At 47.3% G+C, this 17,851-nt stretch overlaps 1 protein-coding gene across 2 annotated transcripts in view; it reads left to right on the forward strand.

Moving 5' to 3' along the window:
- NIPBL (NIPBL cohesin loading factor) overlaps positions 1–17,851 on the forward strand; it is a 1,086,041-nt gene that overhangs the window by 483,836 nt on the left and 584,354 nt on the right. For both annotated transcript variants that reach the window (XM_086960544.1, XM_086960543.1), the window contains exons 16-18: positions 2,876–2,965; positions 15,091–15,305; positions 15,410–15,512. In XM_086960544.1, coding sequence (XP_086816670.1) covers positions 2,876–2,965; positions 15,091–15,305; positions 15,410–15,512 — 408 coding nt within the window. The remainder of the gene's footprint in view (positions 1–2,875; positions 2,966–15,090; positions 15,306–15,409; positions 15,513–17,851) is intronic.

Here is a 17,851-nt window from a genome sequence, read left to right on the forward strand (position 1 = left end):
AATTGTTTGGTTGCTTCCTCTGCATGTGCCTTATCATCGTGTGGTTCCCAAAGGAATATTTTTTGTTTGGGTTCCCTCTTGACAGTTCTTGGTCACAGATGAGGCAAGTCACCTTTGCTGCATTTACTTTTTTGGCACCCCTTGGCATTTTGAACAACTCCCAAATAAAATGTTCTTTGGGTTTGTATGGGGGATTGTGCTCAGGCAGATATTGCCTCTCCTCCTGCTCCTCTTCGTCCTCCTCTTCTTCATGACCACCAATGTGGACTTGTGGTGGTCGTTGTGGTGGTGGTGGAGGTGGTGGTGGTCCAGATGCACCTGCAGCTGCTACTACTGAAGCCATTTCTCACAGAATGCAGGTCTTCTTCACTCAAACAACAAAGTAAAAATGAGGAAAAAAGGTGGGGTCTTTCATCATTTCGAAAACAAAACTGTTGTGAACCAATCAAGTGTTATTTTCAGGTCACATGACCCGACGCGCTTACGCTACGTGCCCCGGGGCGCGCCCAGGGGCGCATCGCGTAAGCGCGTCGAATGCTTCCGGGTGTGTTTACGCCGTGCGTATCACGCGGACGCGGCTACGCGATACGTCACGATCATGTTTTCGTTCGTGACATTGGCGCTAACGGGACGCTTTCCGGTGCGCGCACCGTGGCGCTTCAAACAAGTACGCTCTCCGGGGTGCTCACCGGGGCGCGCACCGGGAGCGCTCCAAGGCAAAAAAAATGTTTGCAAAAATAAATAAATTTTAAAAAAAGGGAAAAATTGTAGGGACTGGTAGCCCGATGTGCCTTTGCTATACTCAAGTGGTTTTTACGAAAATTAACTTTAAAAAAAATATATATTGTGCTACATTGGGCTATATATATGTTAGAGCCCAAATGTAGCCCAAATGTAGCCCAAAGATGGCCACCAGAGACAAAAAAAAACAAATGTAGCCCAAATATCAGCCATATGTAGCGCAACTATAGCCCAATGATAGAATGTACTAGAGTGTTCTAAAGAACAACTAGAGCGTTAACAGTCTTGCTTATAAAGTGAGACTTATAGTTAGGAATTAGCATTTAAAAAGCCTATTAAATTCTCTGAAAAAAACATAGGTTTCACACCAGTTATAGTTACCTGGAAATTTTACTGACATAAAACCATTGAAATTCCACGTTATAGTTAGTTGGACTCACTATAACTTGCGCGTGTAATGCACTGCTGATGACGTCACATATTACATCACTCATGACATGGTCAGTGACATCACTCATGACATCACTGATGACTCCATCCTTGTGACAGAGTGACAGACCTCCTTTCAGTGTAATGTAACCCTTGAAACACATATTCAAAAATAGAAACTAACATTTACAAAAAAGTGGAGATACCTATACCAGTTACAACAACCAATTCAGTAATTCCACCATTTATATACACATCCACTCATTCACCAACAGTTCAATATAGTCATTCATACATATACTCACTTATAATATGTAGTGAGACACTTTTACATCCGTTAACACACCGACAGTCTTCCAAAAGTTACTCACACACATACTCACACATGCAAATAAACTATTGAACATCCATTTATTTGCATATACAGCTATACACACACTACCACCTTACTTCTAAGGAAACTTACACATACTTACTCTCTTAAACAATCACTTATAGAAACACATACTTTTTTAAACAGGAACTCTTTCAATCTCTCACTCTCATATATACTCACTTATATACATCAATACTCACATATACTAGATTAAAACATATGTAGTTACTCATAAAGACACTAGTGAGACAGTCATTCATTCACTGACACACACATATACACACTCTTCCACCCATGCAGTCCTGCACATATGCGGTCTTCAAAACACATACAAACAGTGAGTTAGTCATTGATGCATCTTTGTGCTAAGTAACACTCCCACCAAACCATACAGACACTCATACTGATACTAAAAAAAACATCTAATAACACATATACACACACATGTAGCTACTCACCAACCCATGCAGCCACTTATACACAAAGTGAAACACTGATACAAACATTTAAATATTTAAACAATACTCGCTAATATATGTATTCACTAAGATACACTTAACCACTTGGATGCTAAGGGGTTTTCCCGTCCTGTGCTGAACTTTGATTATTCCCACTAATCATGACGTGTTATCCTTGTCATCAGCACAGGTCAACCAGTGCATCATGACGAGTTACCCTTGTCATTAGCATCCAAGTGGTTAATAAGCCAGTTAACCAATCATTTTTTTTTTTAAAACATCCATTAAGACACTTATTTAAACATTTATTCTTCCATCGACCTTTACATATACAAATATAAAACATATTTATTTTTAGAAAGACACGCATTCACTGGATGGTGTCATCAGGGATGTCATCAGTGATGTCATTAGTGATGTCAATGACCATGTCATGAGTGATGTAATATGTGACGTCATCAGCAGTGCATTACACGCGCAAGTTATAGTGAGTCCAACTAACTATAACGTGGAATTTCGATGGTTTTATGTCAGTAAAATTTCCAGGTAACTATAACTGGTGTGAAACCTATGTTTTTTTCAGTGAATATATATACACACATATATGTATATATATATATATGTATATATATACACACACATATATATACACACACACACTCCGGGATCCCGCACGTGGGCAAGGATTATTCACAGATTATTCACAGATTATGACTATGATGAGTATACGCCTGGATGAGAACTAGGATTACAGGTAAGTAACAAATCCATCTCTCTCACGCTTTCTGAGGAAATGTTTAAAGGCTACATATAAGATGTATACTTGACTTGATATATTTGATCTTACTTGTGTGATCTTTAATATTTACAGGGAACAAGATGCAAGGACGAAATACAGCAGCTTCAAAAGCTTCTGCTAGATTATTTGGAGGAAAACACAGAGACGGATCCCTCATTAGTGGTGGGTGTTTAATTGTTCATAGTTAATTGGGGGGTGGGGGGGTGGGGTAAATTTCAAACTATTTCCGCTCAATGTTATATGCAGATTCATCAAAAACTGGAAATTATTGTGCAACAGTTCATATGCAACCTAAATATTATCTTTTCAGGCAATTGTTTTTCAGAAATTGGAAATTCACGAGCCATTTACTCTTATTTCCTCTGTAATGAGTCATATCCGATAGATATCTAGCTGCAGATTCCTTACCTTTGAATTTCTTGTGCGTCAGAAATGATCCAGGAGCTTTTTCTTCAAGCAAAACACCCCTGCATGCCAGTAGGTGGTGTCGGTCGGCTCCATGTGGCATCGTAGTGATATCCAAGTCACTTATTTAGGCACCACCTTGGCTTGCTGATGTCAGTTCTTATCTTTCCGCGCCTGTCGAAGGCTGATCTGTAAAGAGCTACCCTCTGTCACTTTTTCATAGAATTTTCAGACTTTCTGTTGACCCCTTTTTGGTGTGTAGATTTTTTCCGCATTTCAAGAAAGACTTCTGTGTTCAAGCTTTTGTGCGCCTTTCACTGCGCCATATCTGTGACCGATCTGCTCCTGGTTTGCCTGCGGTGCTTGGAGTGCGACCACAATTTAGTAATGCTCCAACTGCTGAGCCATGGCTCTGAAGGCTTTGAGGGAGTGGTCCCTAAAGCTACTTGCAACCTGCCAGTCTGCACCTTGTGTCGAATGACTCTTCAGAGATCTCGTTCCCGGTTGAGATGATGGTCGTGACGCTTCTCCAGGAGTCCCACATCGTCTAAGTCCTACTAAAAATCATCAGGACACTTGTGTAAGAGGCACAAATAGCACACACTTAGACTTATCCCCATCAGTCGGCCGATGTGATGGAGGAGCCTCCGCATTCTAGGCCTCCTGCTTAGGAACCTGAGCCTGGGTCTTCTTTTGGCCTTTCACATTTTCATGGGGTCAGAATGACCTCTGCCCAACTTTAAGAATTTTATGCAACCATGCGCCTCATTTTTGGGCGACCTGACCCCACCTGCGCGACTAGGAACAGAAGGATTGGAGGGGCCGCTGAACCCTTTAGAAAACCAGCCTTATCAGGAAATAGACTGGTATGGAGAATTGGAAGTGGCCAGTGGCCTGGATACCTCTCTAGATTCTGGCCTGCTTTCTCCCCCTGACGTGGCTATAGAGGAAAGAGTTGTAGGAGAGCGGGCTTCTGTTGCAGTAACCCCCCACTTTTTGCCAAACTACTGATGCACTTTCACTTCATGTGCCTTGGGTCCCTGGTAATCACGTTTCCAGGGCCTGTGTTCTTTACCAAAACTAACCCAATTGGCATCTCTGGCCACAGGTCCGCCCCTGGTAAATGGTACCACAGGGACCCAGGGCACTGTGACCAGGGAAGACCTCTAAGGGCTGCAGCACTTATTGTCCAACCCTTAGAGGCCCTGTACCTTTACACACACGCACACTGCCTTTGCAGGCTGCTTGTCTTGGTGCAGAATAAAGTGAAGTTGTCATGGCACCCATCCCTGTGTGCCATGCCTAGAACCCACTGCCATAGCATTGATCAGTTACCCCTCTAGCTGGATGCCCTATGCCCATTCTTAGTCATTGTAAGTGCAGTGCTGCCATTAAGAGTATAAGGTGCTAGGAGCTTGTCATTTCGAACTCCATGGCACCATAATGGCTACACTGAAAACTGTATTGTATTGTATTGTATATTGGATTTATATAGCGCTTATCACCCAGGGGTCTCAAAGCGCTTGCCTTGGGAACCCGTCCTGGCTTTTCCCTGTGAGATAGCCCCTACAGGGCATCCCCAAGGTGAAAGCCAGGCATCCCGCCGCGGGGGGCCGTTGTGGAGATTAAGCAAGCTTAATGCCCAGTGTTGCAGAGTGTGAACCCATGATTAGGTCAGGCACCGAAGCGAGAATTATCGAGTCCGTGGACATTTGAGCTCAAGACCCTGCCGCGTCGGGATTTGAACCCTGGTCCTGGGTCTGACCTCTGCTTCAGGGTCTGCCTGCTCTAACCAGTGAGCCACACTTCTCCACGTTGGTATCAAACCTCTCAGCACTTTAAACCCACACTGATGCCAGTGTGAGATTTAATGAAAAGTGCACACAGGGCATCTTAGAGATACCCCCTGAAAAACGACCAGCCTCTAGTGGGTTTCCTGACTGGTACACACCAGCCTGCCACCATGAGACATGTTTCTGGAAACCTAGGGTGGGAGCCTTCGCTTCCTGATCCCAGAAACAAAGCCTTTCTTGGGCGGAGGTGTTCACATCTGTGGCAGGGGAGCTTCAAAAGCCTGGCAGCCTTTGTAATGTGACCCCCAACCTCTCCTGCAATCAGGAGCAGGCCCCCTTCCTTTCTCCCCTCCTTTTCGGGGGTGGGGGGGGGGGGGGGGGGTAGGCAGAAAAAACTAACCAGCCCAGAAGGTGTGCCCACCTCTGCCAACTCCACCCTTCAGGTGGGGAGGCGAGGTGAAGCTCACTCTTCAGTGCCCGCCATCTTGCAGATGGCAGGTACTCCCCAATCAGGATTAGGGATTGTACTCACTCCCTGACGTGGGGTGTACACACTAAGAGAGTGGTCACCCTAAGGGCAGTAGCCCATTGGCTAAGGACCTCGAGACCACTAAAATCCCCCCTAAATACAGTATCTGATAGAGACTACTAGCTGCAGAATCCTTAACGTAGAATTATCCCCAGACGTGAGACCGGATCTGGAAATTGTCTGCCACAGCACCTTTTCGCGCCGGGGAGACGGTATTACGCAACTCTGCCCTGGCTTTGTCAGCGTGCGTGCCGCCAGCGAGGTCACATATGTCCCACCCACATTTATCGTTCAGTCCCGTTACCATCTCTTTTCGAATCCATAATTCAATCTACAACATCAACATAGTCGTTCACACTGATTCCGGTCGTCCGCGTCGAAGTAAGGCTCCACTTCTTGATTCCAGCGCTCGTCGGGGCCGTCTGGCCCAGCTGCGCCATTGGGCCTTTGGCTCATGGAAAGAACACCGTTCAAGAAGTGCCCTCCGTGTTTACACAAGTTTCCCCACACCGACCTTCATGAGGTTTGCAACCTGTGCTTGTCTCCAGAGCACAAGAGTCGAGACTGTGAGGCCTGCGCTTCGTTCCGGTCCAAGAAAACAATCGGGGACCGTCGAGCTCAAAGAGCTATGGAACAGTCCTTGTCGTCGACACCAGACCTCATCTTAGATGAGGCGCGGGTCGAGGTAGACGCCGAAGAACAGCAAGAAGACGTCGCTTCTGAAGCAGAGGAGTCCGCTTCCGTAGATGATGATCGATCCGAAGAGGCCTATCTTCTTCCAGCTGGTTAACCGGTCGTGAGTAAGAGCGTCGACCCTGTTCACCCCCACACCTCCCCCGCCCACACTGGGACAGGCTTTGGTTCCACCTCCGGGTCCGGGTGCACACCATTCAAAGCCTTCCGACTCCCCGCCTTCAGGCTCGGCAGCGAAGGGCACTAAAAAGCCTCCAGTTGACTCGGGCTTGAGTCAGTCTGTCGGTCCCGAAAAGCAAACTGTGCTTAAGCCGAAGTCAACGCCGGCACCAAAACATCCATCAGTACCAAAGGTAACCAAAGTGAAACCAAGTTCAGCACCGAAAGACTTACCCAAAGTTACCGAACCAAAAACGACCCCGGTAACTAAAAAAGCGGACCCGAAAACAGTTCCGATACTGAAACTTACTTCGGCTCCAAAGACCGATGAATCTAAACACCAGGGAACAAAAGCTTCGGATCCAAAAAGCACAGATACAAAGAAAAAACAAGAAAAGTCTTTGGAACCAAAACCAAGACCCGTTCCAAAGACAATAGACACTGCAAATTCTAAACCTGTCAGCCCCAAACAAGATAAATCGGCGTTGAAAAGGGATTTGCCAATAGAAGAGCTTTTCCAACCTGATGTAAGGCAAAAAACTCTCAAAATTAATCTAAAGACTGGACATGTATACATGGACAGAATAATGTACAATGTCAAACGTTCACCTCAGTACAGCGATCTGTGCCTAAATCCATCGTTTTTTTGCTCCCCATTCCAGGTCAGACTGAGCCATATGCAAATCAGTCTTGACCAGCCCGAACTGGCAGGTCCTCCCTGGACTGGAAACGAGCATCCTGGGACAGGTTTAGGAAGGAACACAGGTGCTGAGACCTGGTTAGCAGAGTCCCAGGAACACACCCAGTCAACTTAGCATCAAAAATCTGGCCAAAAGCGGGGGCGTTACTGCACAGGGTGCATTATATTTTATGTTGGGGACATATCTGTATGAGCAGATATGCCTCTGTGATGTCTAGTTCTATTACTAGATAGTACAAGTGACCAGGGAAGCCGTTATGAGTCCATGTGCTGGACACTGGTAAAAGCGAGTTCCCCAGTTACATGATGGCTTCACTGAAAGTAGGGATGTTTGCTATCTAACTTTTTTTTCATATTCATGAACCCACTCTAATGCCAGTGTTGGATATATTACTACATGCAAACGGAGGGCACCTTAGAGGTGCCCCCTGAAAATGTTCCAGCCACTAGTGTGCGGACTTTCTGGTTCACGCCCGCCTGCCACCAGGGACCGGTTTCTAAACCCAAGGATGAGGGCTTCCGCTCTCTGGAGGTCAGTAAAAAAGCCTGCTTGGTTGGAGTGTGTTCACACCCTCTCACAGGATGACCTGCTGAATAGCCTTCCAAGGCAGCAGAACTTCAAAGAAGCCACTGCATTTGATATGTGAGTCCGACTTCTCTCACAGGAGATGATGCCCACCCCCTTTTGTCCAGAGCCCTTTGGCACCTGGACAGGCGAGAAATTAGCTTGTAAGGGATGCATGCCCACCCCAGGCTAGTACCTACCCTGAGTTGGGGTACCTGAATTGGACACTACTTTTCAGAGTTGGCCATCTTGATGATGGCAAACTTGGGGATTCTGGGACAGGATTATGCCCACTTACCACAGGAAGTGATCATATAGGAGACGTAGTGACCCCAGGGGCCCATATCCCATTGGCTACTATCCCTTACTTCCCATAATGCCACTAAATTGAGTATTTTGGGGACCCCCTGATACTAGATCTTCAGATTTTGTTGGACACAAAAAGGAGTTGAAGAAGACTCCTGACCCGAGAACCACAACTGACATAGCGCGAACACACCTGGCCTGTCTGCTGCACCTGACCTTCATGGAGCAACACATCATCCTGCCACTGTGCCAAACTCCGAACCCAATGGGCTGCCGGTGCTTTGCAAATTGCCAAAGGAACTCCCTTGGAGTAGAGTAGCTACTCCCCTGCAGCCGCAGGCACCAAAGAAGCAAGACCTGGTACACCGACCTGCCGCTTATGGAGTCTAATTGATGCAGCAGTCGTCCGGAAGAGGTAGGAGTGCTCAGACAGGTCAGATCCTACTAACCTCTAAGTGTGGGGAGACCAGGTCTGACCGGAGCCTCAATCCTTGCGGTACTGGACCCCTTGCAGCAGGCATGGATTGTTGTGCATGGACCGGACACCAATACTGAGGACAATCAATGTGGACATCGAGGGACTCCAGGGACAGGGAGACCTACATCAACAGTGGCCCGGCTGTCCTGTTTGCCCCTGTGCAGCAGAAAGAACGAGCCTGTGACCGCTGCCACCCGACGCCTCAATGTACCAATGCACCTGCAATCCAGATCCCAAGTCCAAGGGTGGGGGCAATGCTAATGAGGTCCCCAGACCCAAAAGAGCCAAGCCCATGCTTGGGTTTGCCCACACTGGACTGCCAGTCACGGCCTCTAGCCTCTTTCTGCAGGCCCCCTCCAACCGTGAGAAACCCTAGCACTGAATCAGATGCCAAAAGACACCATTGCGCCCAAGCCCCACACCCCGAGGAAAAGCAGACCAAGGATGTTTTTGTGTGCTGTGGATCTCGAGGAGTGAGTCATTCTGTTGATTCCCCTGACTGGTGCCCTAATTCCTGCTTGTAGCCTCTTTGTAACCAAACCGATCTATTGTTGAAGTGAATGGAACACGCGATGCTGTGACACACCTCTGCACCTGGACGCCCCAGATACTACTGCATTGACCTGTAGGTGTGCCCTTGGATCTTGCCCCATACACTCCTTAATTCCAGAAGAACTGTCCTGCAAGTAAGTGCCTGTGAGAAAGTGCTTTCTTTCTGCATGGTAGCCCCCTCTTTTTGCTGAACTGCTGATGTGGTTTGACTGTGTGCACCCTGGGCTCCCTCTGTGAGAAGGTGGCCTGATATGCAGTGCTCACTATTCTAGTGAACACTATGTATCAGTCCAGCAACCCTTATTGATGATTGGTTGTAAGTCAACCTTATAGACCAGCTATCCTAGTAGCGTGGATACGAGCAGTCTAAGGCTAAAGACTCGAGAGGGCGTGTTAAGCCAGCTGTTTACCACACATATACCCCTTGAACACCAAGTGAAAGGACACCACACAAGTGTTATGAAAATAAACAGTTATTTATTAAGAATCACAACAGCCCTGTACTCTTTATGAGGACAGGGTACTAAGCACAAACCAAAACTCTTACAAAAATACTTAAGTTAGCACAGTATATACAAATGCCCGAGGGGCACGGAAAACCATATACTCTGAAAGTGGAATGCGAAATTACTAGCAGGTAAGTACAGTACTAATAGGCTTAGGAATCGCTAGGACTTGACTATAGAACCTTCAGATTACTTATAGGAGGCCTAGGGGACTCGGGTGCAGAGTGTGCACTCTCACGCGTGATGCGGGACAAAGTCTATGGTAGCTAGTAATGACAAAGTTAGTGTTCTCAGGCGAACCCGACCTGGTAGGAAGAAAACGAAAGTGGATCCTGACCCTTGGATAGTGAGGCTATGCTGGGGCACTGTAATGCCGAAGTTACCTAGCCCAGGGGCTGCAGCTGCATAGGGCTCAAAAGACGTCGGGAATCCTCGTTGCCGGACCAGGAGCCTGGAAGAAAGAAGTTGCTGGCAGGCGACCAGTGAAGGAAGTTCGGTGGATCCAAGCCTGGATCGATGGAAGATGACACCTGAAAGCAGAGGGGACCAAGTTCGTGACTACTAGCCAGTAGTCAGTGGGCACCAGGAGGGCACCGGATGGTAGCCACCTCGACTAGGTGAGTGGGTGACGCTGTGCTCGGAGATCTCACGGACCAGGAGGCGTTGTCGGCGACCAGGATGGAGGATCGAGCTGTCCCACGAAGATAGAAGCTGTCGGCGTCGCTGGACCCAGGATTGGGCAACAAAGCCTTGGCAAATTCAAGCCCACGCGGTGGACCTAAAATGGCGTCTGGAGTGGACCAGGAGGGTCCGGGGTGCCTCTCTTAAAGAAGGAAGCAAGGGCCAGTCTGGAGCAACCAGACCAGCAGCAGTGATGTCGTCGGGCGTCGTTCAGAAGGCCACAAGCCAGCCGGCTAGTAGCCAAACAACGCGGTGCACAGCAAACAGCAGAAGGGCCCCACGCAGATCGTGGAGATGCAGGGAGGCTGACCTTGGGTGCTGGAGCTGCGCAGGGTCAGGGCTTCTCGGACCCCAAAGCACTCGCCAGTGGAGGACACGGTGGGCTTGCAGTAAAGATGTCGTGCAGTCTTGGCGATCGTCGGTCCCTCGAGGTCTCGTCGCACTCACGGTTCTCAGCTTTGCTGTAGAGGTGAGTAGAGGTCAGAGGTGCCAGGGAAGCCGGGTCTCGTCGAGCTGGGTCGTCGGATTCGTGAAGAAGGACTTGCAGCAGACCGCAGTGTTTCTTAGGATGGTGCCCGCTTGATGCAGGGTGACTACTCCTTAGCCACAAGGGAGAATCTTGATGAAGAAATCGTGAAGTCCTTTCGAAGAAAGTCGTATCTTGATTCCAAAGATGATCTAATTTGAACAGGGGGCCCGCTCCTATCTTTATACTAAAAAAGGGGGCTGACCCGGTGACTAGGTCCTGCCTATGGGTGGGACCAGGAGGGGGGTGGTTACACCCCTCTCCCCTGCCGGACTTCCCCAGGCCAGGGGCTGGTGTGCCCCTGGAACTGGTTCTGACTGGCCTATGCGTAGTGAGCACCGGGGTGCCACTCAGCAGTCACCTTCCTGAAAAGCCCTGCCTACCCAGGATACACAAAACCATGTCTGGGACGGTGCTAGCACCGCCCCGGACAGGAAACCCTTTGTCCAGGCCTCCCTCGCTGGAAGGACTCCCAGCAGCAGGAGGTCAGACTCGTGTCTGTGGTGGCAGCATCCATTTTGTGGAGCTGAGGCTTCAGTTAACTTTAACCGGGGTTCACAGTTACATACATGTCGTGTCCCTCTAGAAGGGTGGAATGCTAACCCCGTCGCCAGAATTGGCGAGGGGTTAGTATTCCAATTCGTATGACACCTTACTCGACATGTTTTGATAAAGCAATACCAAAGTTAGCATTTAACCGCGAGGATTATAATGCACTTAAGAGTATATGGTATGCGATATCATGGAACAGCTATTAGGACTTGGTTCCGCAAGCTGCAGACAGGCTCAGCTCATGCCAGAGCACCATCTCACAGGATTCCAAGCACTCTGCCTTCAGGATTGTCAAGGCCTGCCATAGGAGTGACTGATAGGAATCTGTGTGTCCATCTTTAGGGTTAGGTATAGGTATACTACACCTACAGCAAAGGGTGATTACACGACTTTGCCCCAGCTGTCATGCAGCCAGTTGTGTCAAATTTAGGAGGCCAGCCAGGGGTGGCATAATACATGCTGCAGCCCCTGGCAGCCCTGGGTACACCTATGCCCTGAGTTACAGGGTCTGATAGGGTGGCCCAGTACCAATTGGAAATGTACCTAGGGTACATGGAATCCATTTTAAAGCGAGAGCAGTAGGCCTGGGGTCCTGATTGGCAGGATCCCAGGTCGACTATGTCAAAAACCAGCTAAAACACAGGGCAAAAAAGTTGGGGGCAACCATAGTCAGGAGGTACCTTCCTACACCCTCCAATCGGGTACCTAGTGCCAATATTCTTTCCCTAAAAATTGGCATCTCTGGCCACAGGTCAGTCCCTGGTAAATGGTACCATAGGTACCCAGGACACTGTGACCAGAGAAGACCCCTGAGGGCTGCAGTGCTTATTGTGCCACCTCGAGCCTTTGCAGGCTGCGTGTTTTGGTGCAGAACAAAGTGAAGAGTCCACTTGGCACACATCCCTGTGTGCATGAGCCCTGTACCCCTACAGTGTCTAATTCCATTCTTACACATTGTAAGTGCAGTGCTGCCATTTAGAGTATATGGTGCTGGGAGTTTGTCATTACAAACTCCACAGCACCATAATGGCTACACTGCAAACTGAGAAGTTTGGTATCAAACTTCTCAGCACATTAAACCCACACTGATACCGGTGTGGGATTTAATGAAAAATGCACACGGAGGGCATATTGGAGATTCCCCCCCTGAAAAACGACCTACAAAAAGTGTCTAGGCTGAGTGGCTGCTTTCAGTTGCCACCACCAGACATGTTTCTGGACCCCTGGGTCGAGAGCCTGCTGCTCTTGGAGGCCTGAAACAATGCAGATCCTGGGACAAGGTGCCAAGCCGCCTTTGTGAGCTTTCCCAGGCCACATGCTGCTTTCCGCAACTGGTCCCCACTGGTTTTGCCCCATTTTGGGTGGGCGAACCGGCAGGAAAAACAAGTGAGGAAGATAGGTATGCCTACCTCTGCCAACTCCACCCCTCAGGTGGGGAGCTGAGGTGAAGCACAACTCTCAGTCCCTGCCATCTTGCAAATGGGGGGGGGGGGGGGGGACACAGCCAACCAGGAAAAGGCTTATGCCCCTCTCTGACTGGAGGGTGGCATAATAGGGGGTTTACCCACCCCAGGGAAGGGACCCATTGTTCCAAACCTTTTACCTACCTGTAACACCCCTAAATCTAGTATTTAGGGTCACCCCTGAACCTTGCTTCCTCAAACAAGAACCTGAAAGAAGAAAAGCAGGACCGAACAGCTGTGCCGAAGCTAACAAGAGGAGGACACCCACTGACCTGGCCCCAGCTCTACAGGCCTGTCCCGAACTCGAAACTGCTCCAGCGAAATCCCGGTGTTTCCTGCAGCCAGCAACCTCGACAAACCCGGAGGACCTGCATGCCTTCAATCCCAAAGACTGTCTCCCGTGAACACAGGATTTGTTCAAACAGCAGACTCTAGTTCCGCAAGGATTAGTAAGTCTGCGTCCACAGACCGAGTTCGAGTGGCCCAACACCAAGAGGAGGTCCCCGGAGATCCTGACCTGAAATCCGGCGACCCCTGACCTGCCTCAAGCCCTTAGCCGACGCCTGCAGCCTCAAACTGGAAGGTCCCCCCAAGCGTGACCAGGAGCTGGTAAGATCCGACCCTAAAAGGCACCCATGCACTGACGCCCCATGGCCCTGGGTGGCCCAACCGACGGTACCCAACCAAGATCCCAACTTACCACTCCAGGTGGTGGTCGCATCCAGAAGACCTTCGTCCTCGAGCCTGCAGTGCTTTTGCAAACCGGAGACTCCCTATTGAAAGCTACAGGGCGTCCAACGCTAAAACGGCACTCTGCTCCGGCCGGCACGGTGCCGCTGAGGGTGCATCTTTTGTGCTGGCCTAATCCCCATTTGCCTTGAGCTTCAGTCCAGGAGCTTTGCTCTCACAACCCAGTGGCCTACTTGTGACCAGCCACCAACCGGAGGCCCCTACTCCCACTTTGGATGACATTGTGCTTGTAATAAGAGTGCATCATTGACCCTGGGGGACCCCGGAGTCTAACCCCAGAACACCAATTCCCACAACAAAGTACTTCCCTTTAAACCGATAACACTATTTTCCTCCATAGGATAACATTGTTTTTCTATGAAAAGTTTCTAATTGTGGAGTTGGAAAACCGACAGAAATGTTTTTACCTAAAGACATTTTTTTACCTTTAGACTGCGGTTCGAATTCCGCTGCCGTGCGTGCGAAATAATGAGTAGGCGGGATACGGAGGCCCCCGGCCGTCCTCCGCACACGCTCACTGTGACTTTGGGCGGCCGCTGGCCGTCCGCATGGAAAGGGTTAAAATTGTACTAACCAACAAAAATGCTTTTACTTACCTGTTTACAGGAAATGTCCCAGTGTAGTATCCAGATATACTAAACTGTGTAAGAAAAGTAATCTGAAAGTAATGTACTGGTCATTTTACTCAAAAGCCCATTCAAAGTATATGTTCAGTATTTACAAAGCATTGCATTTCTCAGTAACAATACTGTAAGTCAAAACAAAGTACATATACAATTACAATCCAAACTGTATTAAAACTGTATATTCACTGCAAAGTGTTTATCACTTACCTGTGCCAGGCTTGCTTGATTCTAAGAAATAAAATAACTAAAAGAATATTTTTATACAAAAATAATTCATCTGAAGTTACGTTTTTGAGTGTGAATTCATTTGCTGACTGAGTGTGTACAACAAATGCTTTACATTGTCCTTTGATAGAGCCTTACTGCTCGACCACACAACCACAAATAGAGAGTGAGGTGCTATCTACTTTACCTCTGCCTACCTTTTGGGTTCCACTGGACTCTCTGCACACTATACCTCACTTTGGTATAGTATATACAAAGCCAACTTCCTACAGTGTCCGAATGCAATACATATTTTTCCTACATAGGATATCATTGCCGGTCCAGAAAATGCATAGTGTCCATTCCTGAAAACTGTAAAAATTCATAACTCGAAAAAGTACTTATCCTGAGATCTCATTATCAAAACATGTTTAAGTATGTGTTTGCATAAATTGGTGTTGGATTTCTTTTTGGAGTGTCATTTACTGTGTGTGTGTGTTTTAGTGTGTGTAATAAATGCTTAGCACTGCCATCTGAATTCCCTAACTGCTTGCCAACCCTACTGCAAAAGAGAACATTTGGGGTGTCATTTGTGCTGCTGTAATTCCTTTGGGGTTTGCCTGGACTCTCTGCACAGTGTACCTAATTTTTTGTGCACTGTATACAGAGCCAGCTTCCTAGAGGTTGTTAACCATTAAGGTATAATTAGTTCTGTAAATCAGTTTAGTTCATCATAGCAAATGAAATGTGCATTTATTTATTTGGCTACCTTATTTATATATTTTGTTTTGTTGACTAGTTTTCTAGGCAGTTTTACATAGCTCAGTGGTTTCGAGATACAACAATGGAGACAGAAAAAGCAATGAAAACCCAGAAGGAAGAGGAATCATCTGAAGGAGGGCATCATGCAAAGGAGATTGAATCAACAGGTGAAATCATGCAGCGAGCTGAAAATCGTAAAAAATTTCTCCGCAACATCCTTAAAACCGCACCATCCCAATTCAGCACTTTAAAGTGAGTTTCATTTAGTAAATAATAAGTTGTAGCTAAAAATATATATTTTATTTACAGATAATTTTCCTTTTAATATTATTAAACAAGACTTTACTTTGTTGTAGGATGAACTCTGATACTGTGGATTATGATGATGCATGCTTGATTGTGCGATATTTGGCCTCTATGAGGCCGTTTGCCCAGAGCTTCGATATTTATTTGACACAGGTAATGTGTACAATTCTTTTTAGTATATTGTAAGAGTCATGTTCTCATTTTTTTTTTTTTTTTTACTATTTATGGAACGTACTTTATTCACATTCTCTAATGTTGTTACAAGAACTAATATCTCCTTATACTAACAGTGCAGTGTAACATGAAAACATGTAAGACTAGAGATCCCAAGAGGGGTGTCTACACTCTGTTTTCCTTGTCCCACTCTGTTTTCCTTGTCCCACTCTGTTTTCCTTGTCCCACTCTGTAGCTGTTTTCAGTCCTACAGTATCCCATGGCTTCACTCACTTCGAAGCGCCAGAAAGAGGACATGCCTTCTTATTCCTTTTGGAGCAGTTTTTTTCTAATTTGACCAGCCTCAACATTTTTTAGGTCTCGCCAAGGCAACGCATGCACTGTCTCTCCGAGACCTCAAGTAATCTATATGTTGGGTGAAACTCCTCCTGTTGCCGGGTAATATCTCCTGCCGCTCACCATTTATTTAACGTTGGCATACCTCTTGTTAACTGTGTTTTTACTGGCTGTTGATCTGATACTGACTTCTGTGTAGTCTGGAAGCGGCAGCGCCCAACTACGGTTGTTGGCCACTTTTGTGTTTGATGTGTGTGTGAGGAGAACTTTCTTTTGCGTTTCCTTAACACTTTCCCTGTGGGGTGTTTTCGCCCCGCTGTGCGGGAGGGGGGCCGTGCACAGCACCGCTGTGCTTGTGACGAGCTCGGCTCGTCATGAGGCACAGTGCAGCTGCACTCATGACACGCAGAGCTCGTCACAGCCACACCCGTTTTCAAACGTTCAGCACAGCGGGGAAATTATCCCCGCGTGTGAACGTTCCAACGGCCAGCCGTGACGAGCTCAGCTCGTCATGAGTGCAGCTCTCGTCATGAGCATGGAAGGGGTTCCACCCTTGGCGGAGCCCTTTCACTCCCGCAGCGCAGTGTTAGCTTTACACACAGCTGTACATATTAATTGCTTAGCTGCTTTTAAAAGACCACCACTTTCCCTTATTCCCAGTTATTTCCTGTAACTGCCTCGGGCGTCCCGCCGCTCATCAGTGCTTTTTGTTTGTTTAAAAGCACTGCACACTCTTAACAATGGAGCCTGCCACACACACACCGCCCTCCAGCGCACCTCTGTTTCTTCACTAGACTCCCAGTCCCCCCACCAAGGTCTGCACACCGTTCCACCCTCTTGTGTTGTGTACACAGCGTCTGCTTGCTACTTGTTATTGAGGGGGCATCAGTTTCTTTTCACCCGAAGCTGGTGGAGGCTTGTGGGTGTCCGTATTGTCACCTCGGGCTCATCAGACGGTCGTGCAGAACAGCCTTGGGGCATTTAAAACTGTCCACCTTACTAGTTCCAAGTCGGGTTTGTAAAGGGTGGAGCTTACGGGATGACAACAATAGCATGAAAAGACCCCTGCTTAAATTTAGCAACAGAAACACCCATTAGGGAATAGTAGGCGTTCGGTTTCCCAACAGAGATCGGCATTGAAAACAGTAATTCCTAATGGCATGTTTCTTACAAACCTGGCATTTTGAATGTGACTGTTTACAGTTCATAAACACAAAAAAGTAGACAATGAACTATTTCAGCTTGCCCGTATCACCGATTATTTCGATAAGTGATTTCATTCGAAAACTGCCCATTTTCAGGAGCGGTCTGTTCAACTAACGAAACGATTTCCTAGATTAATGTGGCAGCAGTTTTATTTCTAATTTCCTTAATGTTTAGAGTAACATTTGATGTACATCTTTGAAAGAAATGCGGATAACTTCCAATATCCGGTTTAACGCATGATGTGTGATGACCGTTTTAATAATAACTTCTCGCCGTAAACCTAATCTGTTCTTGTTCAGTGAGGACCATGAGGTTAGTGGCGCTGAGAGCCGGAAAGCAACTGGCTGTTCTGACCGGGTTAGTATTAGATCTATTTCAGTGTAGCTGTTTGTATTCAAATGCTCGTGCAAAGAAACCGAGGCTTGAAACAACATTTTTAGAAGAGGCTCTAGCAAACATTATAGACTTGCAGACTTTACCGTGCATGATAGGAATGATGCCGCATGCGTACTAGATACAAGGAGTTAGCACACCTATAAACTACACACACATTTACCCAGTGGCCTAATGCATTAGGCATCGGTCTCCTGAACTGGGGATTGTGGGTTCGAGTCCCATCTGGGTAGTATGTCTCACATGTTTTGGATCATATAAGAAAGATTTACAATACTGGAAGCCCATTCGTATTAGCGCTGCTATGCGGAAGAAAGGAGGATGAAAGCTAAAGATGAAGGTTATCATCTTTTATTTGGTGTAGATATTGCGAAACACATTTT

This window comes from Lissotriton vulgaris, chromosome 3_1 (genome assembly GCF_964263255.1).
Source record: "Lissotriton vulgaris chromosome 3_1, aLisVul1.2, whole genome shotgun sequence".
In the NCBI taxonomy this organism is placed as follows: Eukaryota; Metazoa; Chordata; class Amphibia; order Caudata; family Salamandridae; genus Lissotriton; species Lissotriton vulgaris.